Source organism: Pyrus communis, chromosome 17, assembly GCF_041283825.1.
Source record: "Pyrus communis isolate YQ-2024b chromosome 17, ASM4128382v1, whole genome shotgun sequence".
In the NCBI taxonomy this organism is placed as follows: domain Eukaryota; kingdom Viridiplantae; phylum Streptophyta; class Magnoliopsida; order Rosales; family Rosaceae; genus Pyrus; species Pyrus communis.
In genome coordinates this window covers 9,263,300-9,281,156 of record NC_142581.1, presented here as the reverse complement: position 1 = coordinate 9,281,156, position 17,857 = coordinate 9,263,300, and the positions used below count along the sequence as shown (strand labels likewise).

The window sequence follows — 17,857 nt, the reverse complement described above, 5'->3', positions numbered from 1 at the left end:
AAATTCGGGTTAAGCTAACTCAATTTACATCCCTAATTAATAACATTATGTGACAGCTAGACAGCCATACTAAAATAAACATCTCCACAGTCGACCCGGACATAATGGTCCATATTACGTAACCGAGTCCGAATATCCGAGTTTAATAGAGAAAGAAACAGTTGGAAGCCAACCAATGAGAGCGCACCACCTCGCCGCGCCTTCTCTCTCTGCGTTTGCTCACCGCCATTCGCTGGAGGAAGGCACGTGCGCGAATGCGAAAGTCGTCTTCTCTTTCGCGCTGCAAAGAAAATGACCTAACCCTCTCTCTCTCCCACTCTCTCTCCCTCCTCCCTCTCTCTCTCTCTCCAATATCCCTCTCTCTTCTGAGAGGGGTTAACCCTTTTTCTCGAATTTGACCCGCGGATTCCCCTCTATTTACACTCCCTTGCCATCCCCCGCCGCGTAAATCTCCTAATGAAGCCTTGGAGTCTCGGCGCTTTGCGGTGATGGTGCTGATCTGGACCAATACGGCGTAGTTTTTGGTTCTGCGGCGGAGCTTCCAGTTTCTAGGGTCGGGGACGGCGGTGTTGGTCGTTCTGTAAATATGGAGAGATCTAATGGCACGGATTTCAGGGACTTGCTTGAGCGTTCCTCGTCAGGTCTGCTTTCGTCTTTTGCCTTCAAGATCTATTTTTTTTTTCTCTCCCTTGCTTAAGAGGTTGTTTGGATGCTGAGAAAGTAGAAGGAAAGGAAACGAAAATCGTAAATGTTTGAATGTCCTTTTGGTTCGAAGAATCTGACGCGAAAATTGGCAAGCGATTCTTATTTCCCCTTTCCAATCTTTTCTCACCAGAAAACGATAAGGTTTTTGTTCTTCGACCTGCTTCCGTCGCTTGTTTGGGAGATTTGTATAGAAGTCGAAATTCGGAGTTTATGATTACTGTTTATGGATGTAAATTTTTGTTGCCCAACAATTTCTGCAGAGAGTTTACTCTCACAATCAAGTTTAGCTTAATTTTGATTTAAGGCTGTTTCGAGGCTGTATGATACCGATCAAGTTCTCATCTTGACTGAATTACGAGGCCTAGTTATGAGAAAGACTGAAAATTTGTCTGTCATTGTGGTTTGAATCGTATGCGAAATGAATAGTTGGGGTACCCGCTCTTCGGATTTTGCACAATGGCTTGATAATTGTTCTGTTTTAATATGCACTGCGCTATTAGCACTTAGTACCATGACTTTGATGATTCATTTTCGCAGCTTTACTTGTTTATGAACTGTTGAAATTAGCTCACTTTTTTCAGATGTCTTGATGATTCATTTTCGCAGCTTTACTTATTTATGAACTCTTGAAATTAGTGAAATTAGCTCTCTTTTTACGGATGTCTAACCTTTTTTTGTATTGTCATACAGAGAATAAACTCTTTGATGCGTCACAATATGAATTTTTTGGTCAAAATCTGGTGGACGAAGTTGAGTTGGGGGGTTTGGACGATGTGGAAGACAGGAAACCTTTATTCGGGCCTGCTGATAATGAGTACCATTTATTTGAGAAAGAAGAGGTTAGATTATCTTCACCCCACCACCACACACACCCCCCCCCCCCCCCCCCCCCCCCCCCAAAGCTTACAATGGTCTGTAAGGCCAACAATGAAATAGTTTATTATGTTTAATTTGCACTTGTGTTCTTTTTGAAGCATTGTTCTAAGTTATTCACTTACCCTTGAGCTGGTGTGCGTATATTTTTCTTTATTCATGCTGAGTACACTTAACACCTGACCTGATGCTATGTGCACCCATTTCCCTATCCTTTTTATTCCTTGTGATAAGCTTCATATTCGTTGTCTATTTAGTTTAATGAAATATGTTGCAGGTCCTTGAGCAATATAAAACATGTTTATTGACGTCAATCTTTCCCTTTGCATTAGGGTCTTGGTTTGGGATCTTTATCTGACGTCGATGATCTGGCAAGTACTTTTGCAAAGGTCAGCTTTCTTAACTTTGATGACTTCAAACAACTGAGTTTGTCTGCAATCAGTAACTGTTGGTCCACATCTTTTGTTTGACATGGTTTTTGAATGGAAGTTGTGTGGCTGTACTTATCGTTTAAAGATCTTAGTGACTGTTACCTGGTTTTTTCTTTTAGAAGTACTATTAATTTATATCTCTGGTATTGCATGCCTTTTGGTCCTGAATTCTTTTAAATCTTATCATTGTAAGCATGACATCCATTGAGAGATACTTCAAGCCGTATGTTCTTGCATATTTATAGGCATAAATTTGCGCGAAATTATGAACTTTTTGGTCAGTACTGGAATATATGTATCCTTTTATTTGTTCTTTGCTGATGATATTTCATTGCAACAAAGTAAGACTGGAATGATTGAGCTATATTTGTCATCAGAGTCTTATCTGCCACTTGCTAGTACTTACAAATTACTAGGGATGGTTCTACCCTGTAAATGTGATGGTTTAAATGTAGCATATTATATTATTTCCCTCAGTTTTAACTCTATGGCCTATTTTGCACCCCCCCCCCCCCCAACGAACTCTTAGTAGTGACGTAGTTTTTCTTTTGCATAGTTAAACAAAGTTGTAACAGGACCAAGACATCCAGGAGTTATTGGCGACAGAGGTTCAGGATCTTTTTCACGGGAAAGTGAGTAACTCTTTAACTTTTGTCATCACATTATAGTGGTTCTTATTTTTGTTGCACGCATGCTTGCTCTGAAATTGTTCCTTTGTCCCGTATGCGATAATGCTTATAATCTTAGGTCATCTTATTTGAGCCAGTATCCGCTGGAAACGAGCCTCTATTGAAGTCTAATAAATAAGAAAAAGAAATTGTCGGATATGCATTCCACAGTTTTTGTTACCTCTGTTTAACATATATGATGTGTTTTAGCATTCCATAAACAATTTGTCAAATTGAAACATGAATGCACTCGTTGTAACAGTATTAAAACTAGAACAGTCGTACAATTTTTGCTTAACAATTGTTTGCACATTATGCTTTATCATTGATTGATTTTTTAAGATCTAGATACTTGAGATTTAATTGCAAAAGATTGGATGGTATTGTTGCTTTGCATTGCAAAATGAGGCATTTGCCGATTTGCCCCCCAAACTTTTAAGGCACTCTCGTCTTCGGCAGCAAGCTTCTTCTTCTCTCCATGCTCCATGTGGTGGCGGCTGGAGCTTCACACCATCGACCCAATCCACGCCTTGGCAGAACGACTTGGAATTGAATGTTGGGTTTGGAGGTCGGAGGAGAAACAGAGAGAAATGTTTGGTTTGAGAAGTCAAGCAGAGAAGAAATATGGGGAGTAGAAAACATGGGTGGAAGAAAAGGAAGAAGATAGAAGGTTTGGAGAAAATGGTGTTTTTGCCCTTTAAAGTTGATCATGTGGATAGCACGTGACATACTTAACAGAAGAATAGATGGAAAATTCAAAAATCCAACAGCGGGGTGGAAATTGACTAATTATGAGAGTTGGGGGGGGGAAATTGGCCAATCCTTACCAGTTTGGGGGGCAAATTGACGAATACCTCTTGCAGAATAGAAGTAAGCAGGCTGAAAAACAGCAGCAGTTAGCTATAAGATAATTAAGATTCCAAGAGTTCACCTTTTGTCTATGGTCATTATACCACCCTCTCCTTTTATCGCTAGTTAATTTTTATCACCTCTTTGGTATCTTTTGATGTGCTTGATTTCTTCCATTTGTGAAGTATGTAATGTAGATATATCTTTCTCTGTACAATTTCCAATTGTCTGGATTATATTTTGGCTTCATCTAATGTGGTGTTTTCTTCAGGTTCATCAGCCACTGATTGGGCCCAAGACGGAGATTTCAATAACTGGTTAGATCAGCATATGTTTGATACAGAAATTTCACAGGAAGGAAAGAGGTGGTCTTCACAGCCCCAACCTTCTTCTGCTCGATTTTCAGAATCAAAACAGCAAAAGCCTTTGTACAGAACATCTTCATACCCAGACCAGCAGCCAGTTCAGCATCACTTCTCTAGTGAACCAATTGTACCGCCCAAGTCAGCATTCACATCATTCCCTCCTCCTGGAAACAAGTTCCCACAGGGTTCACCACATCAGCTGAATCTTTCTGCTCTTGCTGGTGGTTCCCAGTTGCCTTTTTCTGCACCAAACCTTTCTCCTTTATCTAACTCTAATCTTCATATGGCCGGTTTACCTCTTGGGTTGCATTATGGAGGGAACATGCCTCAGTTTGCCAACCCTGGCCTTCCTTTCAATAGCAGGTCACAAAATCATTGGGTTACCCATGCTGGAGTATTGCACGGTGATCATTCCAGCCTCATAAACAATATATTGCAGCAACAGCTCCCTCATCAAAATGGACTTATTTCCCCACAATTACTGTCAGCTCAGCAGCAGCAGCTACAACAGCAGAGATTGCACCACTCGGTTCAGCCATCTATGGCCCATTTTGCTGCAATGCAGTCTCAGTTTTATGGTACTCATCCTTCTTCATCACATAAGTCAATGCATGGGTTGTCCGACGTACGAGATCATAGACCGAAAAGAGGAAAACAACGTTTTTCTCAAGGCTCTGATGTTGGTAGTCAGAAAAGTGAGAGTGGGTGGATCCAGTTCAGGTCTAAGCACATGACATCTGAAGAGATAGAGAGTATTCTTAAAATGCAGCATGCAGCAACACATAGCAATGACCCCTATATTGATGATTACTACCACCAGGCAAGCCTTTCCAAAAAAGCAGCTGGCTTGCGGTTGAAACATCCTTTTTGCCCATCCCATCTTAGAGAGTCCCCCTCCCGAGGTCGTAATAGTACTGATCAGCATACTCATAGTTCTGTTGACGCTCTTGGGAGAATTCCCCTCGCTTCCATACGTAGGCCTCGCCCCCTCCTTGAAGTTGATCCTCCCCCTGGTTCTGGCGACGGCAAACAGGTCTCTGAAAAGCCTCTGGAGCAGGAACCCATGCTTGCTGCTAGAATTGCTATTGAGGATGGCCTTTGTCTCCTTCTTGATATTGATGACATTGATCGATTGCTACAACATGGTCAGCCCCAAGATGGTGGGGTTCAACTCAGGCGAAGGCGGCAAATACTGCTAGAAGGGTTGGCGGCATCGCTTCAGCTTGTCGACCCACTTGGTAAAGGCAGCCACTCAGCGGGGCTGGCTCCAAAGGATGACCTTGTGTTCCTACGTATAGTTTCTCTTCCTAAGGGGCGCAAGCTCCTTTCTAGGTTTATTCAGCTTCTCTTCCCTGGTAGCGAGCTTGCCCGTATTGTCTGTATGACAGTTTTCCGTCATTTAAGGTTTTTGTATGGTGGTCTACCCTCTGATCCTGGAGCTGCTGAGACAACTACTAATCTTGCAAAGACAGTTTCTACATGTATAAATGGTGTGGATCTTCGTGCATTAAGTGCTTGTCTTGTTGCAGTAGTTTGTTCATCAGAGCAGCCACCGCTTCGACCCCTTGGAAGCCCTGCTGGAGATGGGGCCACTATTATTCTAAAATCTGTTCTTGAAAGGGCAACTGTACTCTTAAGTGACCCTCATGCTGCTGGAAGCTGTAGCATTTCTAACCGCACCCTTTGGCAGGCATCCTTTGATGAATTTTTTGGTCTGCTCACCAAGTATTGCCTGAGTAAGTATGAAACTATAGTACAATCAATATTTACACAGAGTCAGCAAAGTGCAGAAGTTATTGGTTCAGAGGCCACCAGGGCGATACATCGTGAAATGCCTGTGGAGCTTCTGCGTGCTAGTCTTCCTCACACAGATGAGCATCAGCGGAAGCTTTTGTCAGATTTTGCTCATCGATCAATGCCCATTTCTGGTCTTAATGCCCATGGCGGGAGCGGAGGTCAAATGAACTCTGAATCAGTGAGGGGATAATGGAGGACCTACAAGTTTTCTGAAAAAAAACATAATCCATCTTTGGCCGGCGATTCTTTGAGCGGAGGTCAGATTCTTTAACAAAATGAATCTGCTTGGAACGTGGCCGGCTGGGGTGTGCCAGGGATAGTGCCTGCGTGCGTGCATCCCCAATGAAGTAATTTTAAAGGCTTTGCTTTTATTTGTTGCTTAACTTTTTACTGTTTCGAAGGTCAAGAAAACATGCGATGCTCGGTTTGATGATGAATTGATAGTCATGCATAAGAAAAATGTGTAATGTGATGGGGTTCTGTCTGTATAGGACGGGGAGTTTGGAGTGTGGAAGTATTGTTCTTCTGGGGAGCTTTTATTTTGGTGGCTCTGTGTTGAACTGGAAGCATAGGGATAGAGATAATGTACAGGGTGTAGTCTTACAGAACCTTCAAAACTCCTTTTGTTCCATCTCTCTCTCTCTCATTTTCTCCCATATTTCAAATTCAGTTATGTATCTGTCTCTCTCTGTTAGCAACTTATTAGCATCCACATTAATTTGTGTGTTTTCGTTCTTCTTTTCGAAAGGGAGCGACCGAATCGGGCGTCACCAGGTTGGTAAGGATAGAAAGCTGAAGGTGTTGAAGGTCATAATTGTACTATGTGATCATTCGTGCGTCTATGTAGATAATTTTCAATTTAAAATATAAATGTAGTGTTTTTTAGCATATTGGGTGTAAAGAAAACAATAATTTGACTATATGTATATGAACAGAAAATTAGAGCATTAGTTTCTAGAATATTTTTGAAAACCCGAACTAGACTGAACCAGATTGAAATTGAACAGAATTATTTTTCTGTTAATTCGAACCAAGTTATTTTGGTTCAGCCTCGGTTTCAGATTTAGGATACCGTCACCGCAATGGAGTTTAACAACCAAATTGAGGATGGAATGGTGTGGTTCCTCCACGCTTAGGATACCAGAATATCGAACCATGACGGAAGAAGGGCATGAAAGAACTGTGAGGCCCAAATTCTTGATTGGAGGGGACATCACTCTGCCTTTCCATCATTTAGATAAATAGATGGGAGAGCAGAGCTTTTGGTTCGTCATGTTGTTAAAGAGTTGAACAATGATTTTTACTGTTGTCAATGAGTTGAACAATAAAAATAGACAGCGAGTGCCTGATTGAATTGATCCGGTCATGTAGGAACAATGTTCAAGTTTACCGGTCCATTAGAATGCCTCAGCGGTATACATCACCGCACCTTCACTTGACACCTATCGTAACGCAATGATGAACGGCTCGCCTCGTCGCGACCGACTTCTCAAAACTTCCCTCGCTCCATCCCGTAGGGCACAAAACCCATCGCTGCAGAGATCCATGAAACGGTCGAGCCAGGTACAGCAGTGGATTACTTGTCCAGATACGAGTATGGAAAAAAATGGTTAAAAAGTTGAGGCAAGTCGAAGATTTGAAGTGCATGGGGAATGTTGCAGAGGTCGCCCTCCCAACAGCTTCAGTCCAGGAAAGACCTATCGAACCAACTGTACGCATAATTGATCAAACCTGATATGAAAAAGACACTCACTACGTTAATTATGTATATTGCTTTCGGCACTGATTACTTTCCAGGGATATAGGTCAAACTTCATAAAAACCAATGTCGTTCACAACTTAACTTGCATGAAATCAGCTGCCAAGGTGATGGTGTCGTAAATCATTAATACAATGCTATATGGGGAAGCTATGATTTGGGCTTAATTCGAGCCCTAATTTTGCGGTTACTTGTCGGCTTACTTGGAAGCGGAGATTTGCATGGGAATGAATAGTCGTGATCCTAACTGCGGTGAAGGGCCGCCGGAGATTTGCATGGGAGAGGTTCCTGGGAAGTATTTTCTACTTTTCAATTTCAAAAAAAAAAATATTAAATAAAATTATTTCACGTTTAAATTAAATATTTTAAACAAATAAGAATTTGTAATCCTCAAGTAATATAACAATCAACTCGATAAAGAAATAAAAACTATTTCAAGCGTCAAGAACGTGAAAGTCTCTCGGTTAAAGGAGGTTGGTGCTCCATTGCTGCCGATCTCTTCCTCATCGTCCAAAATGCGGCGTAGTATCGGTTCTGCAAGGAAAAAACGGACCTTAAGATTATCAAAAGCAGCAAAGATTTTAAAGGAACAACTCAGTTTTAAACAGGTTTCAAATCTAAAATTTCTGGGATTCGAGGAGTAACATACTCAGAGATCCAGTTTCGAGATTACAACATGAAAGTGGAATAAAGAATTGTAAGGAAGAACAAGAAAAGCCACATCACATGGTACTACGTACTTGCATCATTGACCTAGGATTTGTAGTGTAGGTTGTCTCAACGGTACTTTCTTTCTGCGGTTCACGAACAAGGCAATTTATACAGTTATGATCATCCAATGACGCTTAAGCAACACAATAGAATTGGAATGAACTTACCTCGAAATGAAATCCGTAGTGCAAAGCAACCCTCTTCACATCCTCCAAACTCAGTTCAACAGATATTTCCTAAAACAAAACAATAAAAACAATTTTAAAGAGAACATAGGGCTCCCTCAAAGAGCACGCGAGCAAACGAAATGCTTAATTGAAAGGAAGCTTACATCTTGCCCATAGACATCCGCAAAGTGATAAAGTAGGGGACCCAGATTTATCCAAACCTGTCATCGAATCAATTAAGGATTAATGAAGTGATCAGACAGCGGAACACAAATTGAAGCCACCACGACTGATTGAGGAACTTACACCGCCGTCTTTCAAGATTCTTGATATGATTTCAATGTATTCAATAATGTTGTGCGCGGTATCAATAAAGAAACAGGTCACAACCGCATCCCAGACACCTGTACGTTCCACAAATATCTCCATGAGAAATACTACAGAGGTTATTTATGCAATTTCCTAGAGTGCATCCCAGTCTCAATCTTTCAAAGGTAATTTCCTCAGCAGTAAAGCAACGTTAGCAAATTAAATTTGCTTCGCCATGAACTGTCTAAGTTTGCTTTGTCAATCTGTTTGACCAAGTTTTTCTTATTATAAATTGCCCCTAAATTTACTTTGGAAATTGACTTTGTCAATCTTTGTGACACGAGATTCATTTAGGTCTCCTCACAAAGATCGTATCAATATTTAAACGCTGTGAATGGGAAGCAAGAAATTTATTTTATCTCACCCAGATGTGTTTATACAGACAAGGCAACTACCTGTTGAAACCTATATTAGCCTACATTCAGCATTCTGTATGTCATTTTCTGTTTATTATTTCCCCACCAGTGGGTTGAAAGTCGTCCTGACTTGCTGTCTCAGGTTATCAACACAAGACCTTAACAGTTTAAGACCACCCGTCACTATGCAGAAGCAACTTGCCAAATTATACACCTTATAACAAATGGATTACCACAGCTTAAATGCAATGGAAAATTTCTTACAATATTTGCTACTAGTAGGTGCTCAAAATATCAAGTGTTCATTAGCATCAATCAAATGTTTGAATATAAGAAACCCATATTTTCTTACCTACTTGGCTTGGATCGTTGTAAACCTCAACAAAGTCACCACCGCACATAGAAAATCCTTCAGTAATCCCTGCACTGTTTGAAAGAAAACCTACAATTATTGGAAAACAAATCCTAATAGAAGCTTTTATGAAAAGAAAATAGGATTCATATATTAAAAAATTAGAAGAAAAGCATGTTATCTCTTTCTAGGACAGTGATAAAAAATAAAAAAAGGATATTGAAGTGTATAGAGTATATTCAACTACAATCTATTTCAATGATTCATGGATAAACGCCTTAAAAGTATTTAGAGAACTGAAAGTATGTCAGAAACGCTTTTGTAACAAATGAATTAGCAGCATCAGTACCTAGCTGGATGAATATCTGGTACTGGAACGGGACGAAGTTGGTCACTATCTGAAAGTGAATTGCAATTGCTGTGGATCCAAGGATATATTGTCCACTCCCCAGCAGTTTGGCAACTGATTAACCAAACAAAAACATCTAAGAAAAGAAAACATAGAATACAAAATTAAAATGAAATATATCGGAAAAAGAATCTATTGCCAACCATTGAAAACTCTCTTCCATGGTCAGAAAAAGGATTTCTTTTTCGTGATAGCAAGATGATTAAAGACCGTTTAAGGTGAGATGTAATGACATGCTTACTGATTAAGAATAAAATTCGAACATATCATCATGTAGTATGAAAATTCATTTCCCTGACTTATAAAACCTGTATAAAATATGAGAAATAATAAACATGAGTATGAATATGTTATAATCGAATTCTTAGCAAACAAACAACGTATGCACACCTAGACACGAGATTTCCAAAGCCAGCCGCCCAAGTCCAGCACCAGGAACCAAACAGGCAGGAGGACTGTTAAAAAATAATTATGATTATCGTACACAGTAAACTAGTAAAGTACTTGGAAAAAAAAAAAAAAAAAACACTTGCTCGATAAGAAACAGTAATCTGATAATTGCAATGGTTAAGAAACGATACAAGCACATCCAACAGAATAACATTACCTTTCGTTAGAGCGATTAGCAAAAAGTGCATCAAGTTCTTCTAATATAGGCTTGTAGCACTGATCACGTTCTTTCTGTCCCTGTATTTTATATAATTACAAGCTCAAGTAAAACTGGGAATCACAGATAAGATATCCTCGAGCACAGAAATCAATGATAAATCATGAGATACCTCTGCTGCCCAGTCTCTAACTATGTTCCGTACTACACAACGAACCTGTAGCAAGGGTAAAGGAAATTTTGATAAATTAAACCAAAATTTTTATTACTTGTATTTCTTATTGCTTAAAGGGAAGACAAGTACTCTCATAGAACCAGATATCCAACACGTGAGAAGCAACATACCTTATCAACATCAACTAATGGAACATGTAATTGTAATGATGGATCCAACCATGTCCGAGTTGGTGAGGATACCTGAACATGTATCACAAAGAAAGCCACAATTTTAATAGAAAATTTTGGCCACTTTCTGAAAAATTAAACTACAAAAAGAGACAGACACCTACTCAAATAAGTTGTAAATTAAAGCTATAAAGAAACAAAAAATCTTACATCTCCATTGGAATCAATGGCATCACTCTCACAACAGTTCTGTGTCTCTTTGTCATATTCCACGCCTAGAGCGTGTCTATCGGTCATGGACTCACGATGACCATTTTTGTCTACCTCCTGTGGTTATCTACAGAGGTCAAATTTCTGATGAAAAAAGACATATGAAGAGAAATATACATTTAATTCTCATTAATGAAAAGCTAACATGGTCGTGTAAGTGTTGCAGAAACCTTATTGGTAGTCACTATTGGTGAACTGCACACTGTATTGCTCCCTTCCCCATAACAGGCCTGATCTGAATTGGAGGTATGCAATCTTTTGCTAGCACAGGTAGACTGAGAAGAGAAAACATTATTTACTCCAGAAACATCGTGATTATTCGGGATGTTTTCAAGATGTGGTCCATCACAGACATCTATGTCCTGGCTCAAATCAAGTGGGGGTTCAAATGCCTGCAATGTAATATAAAAGTGGGGAGACAAAAAAAGTCAAGATACCTTAATACCAATTAGACCAGTATGAGGAATCGCTCACATAATGTCAGTCCTTTGAGAAGCATGAAGTGTCGCGATGTCAAAAGGTCATTGGAATATCATCAAACAAACTTCTATTGAAAGAAAAATAGATAAGAAGGAAGTCGGAACTAACCTGAAGCATGTTAAAAATGAAATATGAATTTGCAGAGATGCACCTGCAGAATTAACAAGTCTGACCCATTACAAATCTCGAAAATCTATTTTATCAATCATGTATTCAAAAAGAAAGACCTAGGATGTTTTGCAGATTTTTTTTTTAAAATACGCTATTATCTTGGTCGTCACAGTACTCTAGAATATTCAGTAAATTGTCAGAAAATTTCACCACATTAACCTTGAGATTAGATTTTGAGTTAATATGTTAAGTTTTACTAGGTTCACTGTTAACTCTAGATCATAGGTACTTTGCCTACACATTTTACAGTTTAAATTAAAACCAAAGATATGCCAGTAATTGGTGTAATATCCAAATTTTAGAAACTTGAAATTAATGTAATGAGAAAATAGTCAAGAAAACTTTACCGTCTTAGTCTTTGAAACTTCAATGGGTAGTGGGATAATAGAGCCTGCAGTATCAAGAGAGATCGTTAGAAACAAAAAAGATGGTGAAATACCAATTTGGTTACTATATCCAAGTTCCTAAACATATGAAGGCTCTTATAGTAGTATACCTTATGGGCAGGTGGAAGCAATCTAAAAGATCTTTCATACCGTCTCACGTCCTCTTCTGACGCCTCCGGGTAGCTGCATTCAGATTGAGGGGACATTATTCAAACTATAGGAACATATTTGATATCTCTGTGAAAATTAAACAAAATAAGCTATCGCACCAACAGAATAATCAAAAGGTTCATAATTTCCGAAATTCGAGCCATAAAGTTTAAGAATTTATACACAATCTAATAGAGCAGAATGTAAAAAACAGATATTCCAGCTGACTATATGACAATCACAGCAGCCTTTTTTTTCTTTCCAAAAATTCAAATATTTCGACTGTTTACAAGAAAAATTAAATCTTTTGATATTAAACGAACAAAATTAGCGAAAGTATTAGGCTTTTACAATCATAGATGCAAATTAAATAAATCCCAAATCATTGAATTCAAACTTGAGAGAGAGAGAGAGAGCGAGAGAGAGCGAGAGGGAGAGGGAGAAGGGTACTTGAGGTAGGCGCTGATGATGCGCCTGAGGGACTTGATTTCGAGAGCTTCTTCGAGCTTCCTCTGGCGACGTCGTTCGTCATCTTCGTCCTCAACTCCTCCTCCTGCTAATGGATGCATATCTCTGCTATCGTCGGCTCTGACTGACAGAATACTGACAGGAACACCCTGGTGTTTGTTCCAACAACTGATGAGAGTACGACTCCTCACGTAGTCAGTCAAACAGGATGAGCTAGGCATCATTGAATACATATAAAGGGCCGAGCCCAGCATGAAACACAATCTTAAGTTGACCAACCCATTAGTACCTGTTAATTGGGGGGTCTGATAAAGAGTTGGATATTAGATGTTTGGGCTTTTCATATTTAAGATTTGACGGAATTTTAGGTTGACCAACTCATTAGTTCCTCATAATTTATGGGTCGAGCCGCCCTCACTTCTGTTCATTTCATCAATCTGCTTCTCACTTCTGTCCTTAATCATATCACTTCTTACTTCATTGTGTTAAACTGTGTCCCATCTTACTCACATCTTATAGTCTTTGGTTGTCAATGTTTTCCTCACCTCGAGTATTACACCAAACACAAATTAAAAATTCGGTCAAAATCGTGTCTTTATAGGTTATAGTGCCCTACACACAACGTTGTCTTGATTCGATTTTTCTTGATTTCATTTGCGTAAAGAGTACAATATATAAGTATACAATGTTTCTTCATACAATGAAATACATACAATGGCTAGGTACAACGGCTCAAAAAAGGAATACTTACATACAATGGCCAAGTTCAAGGGCTAGAAAACTATGAAAAATATACATTATTAAAAGTGGTTAAAACGCAGTGCATCACTATGAGTTCTTATGAAAAAGATACATGAATTGATCTCTAATATTAATTAAACTGCACCTAAAATAATAAAATAATATTTGATGAGACATAGTACTAGTTTGGTACTAATGTGCTTTTATAAAAAATGGGTATAAAAAAAAAGCTGAGCTAAAAAAAATATTTGGTAAACACTTAAAAACAGCTTATTTTCACAGTTTTGGACGGAAAAAAAGCTGAAAACGTGAAGCAACAAAAATGAGTTTATTCTCACAGCACAGCAGAATCAGTTTTTTTTTTCAAAGCACATCAATACGAAACCAGCCTATAGTCATAGGTTGGCAGTGGAGTTGTATGGAGAAGCTGCTTGACTTCTTTGCTTTCTCTTTTGGAGAAAGCTTTGAAGAGACCTCTTCAGGGACACACCTGGAGGCCCATAAATTTGAGAGTGCAAGGCAAGCAATGCTGCGCTGGACCACATTGATCTGTCTCTTCCTTCCATTTCTTTAGCTGCCAACAAAATTATGGCCCTAGCCTACACCAGATAAACTTAACATATCAGATTGTCTGGTAACTCTTTGTCGTTAAAGTTTTCGTTTGGAAAAAAATAAAGTTCAAAGCTTATCTTAAATTGAAATCCTAATTGTCCTTCGAAAACATGGTCAGGATCGAAATCATTCTATTCAGATGTACCAAAAACTTGAAAAAAATTAAAAACAATAATGATTGACTACTGATTAATAACACTTATGTTGGGTTCACAGGGTTGGGCTCAAGCTACTTGTTGACTAACACTTCTGTTGCACATCCTCTTTTCTACCCAGAACTTTTTTAGTTTTGAAACCATTCCTTATGGCACAAGTCTGATTGTTCTGTTCCTTTCATTTCTCAGTTTCCTCTTCTGTTTTTTGTTTGATACAATGTTGTCATATAGCATTGACTCTCATATATATACCGGAAAATCTACAATACCACGTTACATTGAATGCAATATGAAATAAACGAGTGAGATATAAAGAAACGGATCATATTCATACACATTGGAGAGAACCTACAGTTTTTTTCCCTAAAAATGCAAACCTATTTCATACAATACAAGAAGTACCTGAAGTTCCGTCACGTCGCTAACAAAAACTTGTCCATTATGGAAAATCGTAATTTGTTCTTCGCTCCGAATTGAGTCACCCCTAACAAAGATTAGAGGGAAAGCAAAGAGATATCAGGGAAGTCTCTTTACGGTTTCCAAAAGAGACAACAAAAAGCAAACACATAGAATTAACCATTTGTTTGGTCATTTCAAATTTTCGGCATGATATATCAAAAGCAATCTCTTATAAAACCAAAAGGAAAGGGCTATGTTTTCGAAATCGTCCATACACACGCACAAACTGATCATAACTTATCATCCATTAATGTAAGTGTGAATTTCATCGTCAATCTTATACATCCACGGCTAGGAATCACTTATGTGGGTGTGAATTCGGAAAAATATCATAGCATTTCGGGCATGAAAACATTGATGAACTTACGTTGGAGTTTTGTGAGAATCCGACTGTGGTTCAGATGTGGCCATCGGAGAGAGTTGAACGTACGAGCTGCACTCCGCTTCCGATAGCCGCCAGTGGGAGGAGAGACTACTATTCCATCCAAGAATTAAATCAAATCATAAAAATAAAGAGATGGTTTGTTATAGGAGAGTGTTTGATAAAAATAAAAAGCATAAAAAACGTGCCCCAAATATTGGCTAGGCATTTGGCCACGTGAGAAATTCTTTCACTCTCTTTATATCTCTATCCTTCACTCTCTTTCTCCCTCTTAATTTTCTCTACCTCTCTCTCACACTTGCTATATTATGACATTGCGTGTAGGTAGCGGCCTTTTGTCTTTTCAGATTGCATTCCAAAAATGAAAAGTACTGTATTGCAATTCATGAGTGGTGGAATTTGCAGGGTTTGTTTTGCTTTGTTGATGCAATTGACTCGTAATCCTATTTACTTGCACGTTAGGTGGAGACAAAAGCTCAAAATTGAGATATTTTGTTAATGGATAATCATCATCTCTTTTAATTGAATGTGGTCTCATATTATTACGAATTTGACGCTTTACTCTTAAATGAAAATTTTATTTTTACATTTGACGTGGTTTAATCATATTTAACACGTCTTTGTTAGAAACAAGTTTAATTATTGCAATCAACAAAAATATCTTTTGATCTGTTTCTCTCAAATCCAAAAACAGGGTTTGTTTGGATGGGGAATTTAGTGGGTTCCAAGGGATTTTGTTTCGTGTTGAGTTAATAGGTTGTGCATGAAATTGCCAGGTCTAATTTTGAGATTAGTGCTTTAGCAAGAAACACTTTGAAGGGCGTAGTGAGAACCATTTTCTGTACACAAGTATAATAGATTGATTATATGAGTGATTGCTAGTATCTAAACTCACTTAAAATGTCGAATTTTGTTACAATACTTATAAGTACTCACTACTATCATTATTTGAACATCAAATGACATTTACAGAACATATCCAATTAATGAATAGTGATAATACTAAATACTTGTGAATGTTGTAGGCCAGTCCTCAAATTCTCACATATAATAAGAAAATGGACATCGCTAAAGCAAGAGGAGAAACAAACAACATAGGCATGGATAAGACTTGTTCCACAAACGCCCTTGTCATACATCTAGGCATGTATTGCAGCCCACATGCATGCAATTATCATGTACTTTCACTCACATAACATATTGTCATTCATCTAGCTAGTCAAGTCCTCCTTTCTCAAAAGGAAAAGTTGTTTTCATAATTAACTTAAGGCACGTGGAAATTGTCCCTCAAATGGCACGTGCTTAAATTTTTACAAATGCATGAGAGCCGAAAGCCAATCATGTGCAAATGGGAGTTGCAAGTCTTATGAGATGGTGCCGCTTTGCTTGGTTTGTTACTGGTTTTGTAAAGCAAATGAGAATGATGCTTTTATAACTATTATTCTAAAAATCTCCGCCTAACGCTGTTTAAGTTCCACTTAGCGTCGTCTGGGTTTCACCTAGACGTTAGACAACTGTCTATCGTTCTGATTAATTTCTAGGCATTTGAAGATTAAGAAAGGAAGCCTAGAACTACTTAGGCATCTGCTTGGGCGCCCGTCTAGCCTACCTTGACCCGCATAAGCACCCACTTTGCGTTTTATTTTTTGAATAAAATGTAAAAGACTTGTTGAATACTTAAATGAACACTCATTATATGCTTGTTTGTTCCTCATGTGCTCAATATGTTTATTTTGAAATATGTGTATCTTAGTATACTTATGTATCTTTTAAGTACAAATAGACACTTATTTATATGATATATAATAAATTTACTTAAGTCCAACTAGCTACCTAGGCTTTAGACCCTAGCCCACTACCCGACTAACACCTAACATCTTTTAGAACCTTGTTCATAACAACACCCAAAGGACCTTGTAGGGAACGACATATATTTGTAATTTGTGTGTTTAGGTTGTGTGAAAAATGTGATATTTCCTCTATATGTTGTAAAACTTTGTAGTATATTTAAAGGAGGTGGTGCACTTTGGTATATTATGTCACACCATTTATGCACATGCCATGTTTTATTGCTATTACTGGATCTCAACTGTTTATTTGGTTCCTTGCTATATTTGGATTATATCTAACTCCAATATCTTGGTGCCATCATGTTACCAGAAACTACTTGGGATTGTATGATTAGACCATAATTAGGTTTGATTGCGACAAGATTAGGTCAAAGTTGAATATATATGATTAAGCTTAACTAGTTAATAAGTGGAAAGAATCTCACACGTTGAAGCAAAACTTGAAAGTACGTATATTATTATATATAGCTATCTTAAGGGGTGGGCAATGGGCGGGGTTAGTCCGAGTTGGGCCTAAACCTGTTGGTTGACCCAACAAGCTCGGGTAGTGATTTTTAGCACCCACTAGCAAAGAATAGCCCGCATGATGTTGCGGGATTGAAAACCGTACAAAATTTTTGCAATCAGTATTAACCTTAACATTAAGCAGTTGTAAATTCACAAATATCAAACACATGCTTAATTTAAACACAAATGTATAATTTCAGATTGAGATACACTTCCTCACACATCCCAGTTTATAAAATGATTATATGAATTTTAGACTATTAGACAAAATTGCAAGCATGTTGGTTGATTGTGTGAAATGGGACTTAAAACTAATAAATAAAATTAATAAAAAAATTAATAAAAAATAAAAAGAATAAGGAAACAAAAATCAAACCAAAATCAATATTAGGATTTCTATTCAGGTTGAACCCATGTCTACATAAGCTTATTTGATGATTTGAAAGTTCAAGCAAAGGTAATG

At 38.2% G+C, this 17,857-nt stretch overlaps 3 protein-coding genes across 4 annotated transcripts; 1 reads left to right on the top strand and 2 right to left on the bottom strand.

The window, feature by feature from the left end:
• Positions 1–144: 144 nt before the first annotated feature.
• On the top strand, positions 145–6,319 carry LOC137707603 (protein PAT1 homolog 1). Of its 2 annotated transcripts, XM_068446508.2 has the most exons (5): positions 145–641; positions 1,396–1,544; positions 1,911–1,967; positions 2,566–2,641; positions 3,798–6,319. In XM_068446508.2, the coding sequence occupies exons 1-5, from the start codon at positions 587–589 to the stop codon at positions 5,876–5,878; spliced, it is 2,418 nt and encodes an 805-aa protein (XP_068302609.2). In that variant the 5' UTR covers positions 145–586; the 3' UTR covers positions 5,879–6,319. The 2 variants fall into 2 exon arrangements, with proteins under 2 accessions (XP_068302609.2, XP_088545964.1); XM_088689838.1 differs by lacking the exon at positions 1,396–1,544 and having other exon boundaries at positions 276–641.
• A 1,458-nt stretch (positions 6,320–7,777) lies between these two features.
• LOC137708075 (uncharacterized) lies at positions 7,778–12,901 on the bottom strand. Its single transcript, XM_068447060.2, has 18 exons — positions 12,671–12,901; positions 12,181–12,253; positions 12,032–12,075; positions 11,622–11,664; positions 11,204–11,425; positions 10,974–11,090; positions 10,764–10,835; positions 10,591–10,635; positions 10,419–10,498; positions 10,202–10,266; positions 10,053–10,119; positions 9,752–9,865; positions 9,403–9,476; positions 8,632–8,729; positions 8,490–8,546; positions 8,326–8,394; positions 8,188–8,241; positions 7,778–7,981 (listed from the first exon to the last, which is right to left on the bottom strand). Exons 1-18 carry the CDS (start codon positions 12,787–12,789, stop codon positions 7,889–7,891), a joined length of 1,506 nt encoding a protein of 501 aa, XP_068303161.2. The 5' UTR covers positions 12,790–12,901; the 3' UTR covers positions 7,778–7,888.
• Positions 12,902–13,367: 466 nt separating this feature from the next.
• LOC137749441 (protein TIFY 5A-like) lies at positions 13,368–15,198 on the bottom strand. Its single transcript, XM_068489536.2, has 3 exons — positions 15,023–15,198; positions 14,599–14,680; positions 13,368–14,028 (listed from the first exon to the last, which is right to left on the bottom strand). The coding sequence occupies exons 1-3, from the start codon at positions 15,064–15,066 to the stop codon at positions 13,825–13,827; spliced, it is 330 nt and encodes a 109-aa protein (XP_068345637.2). The 5' UTR covers positions 15,067–15,198; the 3' UTR covers positions 13,368–13,824.
• Positions 15,199–17,857: the final 2,659 nt, after the last annotated feature.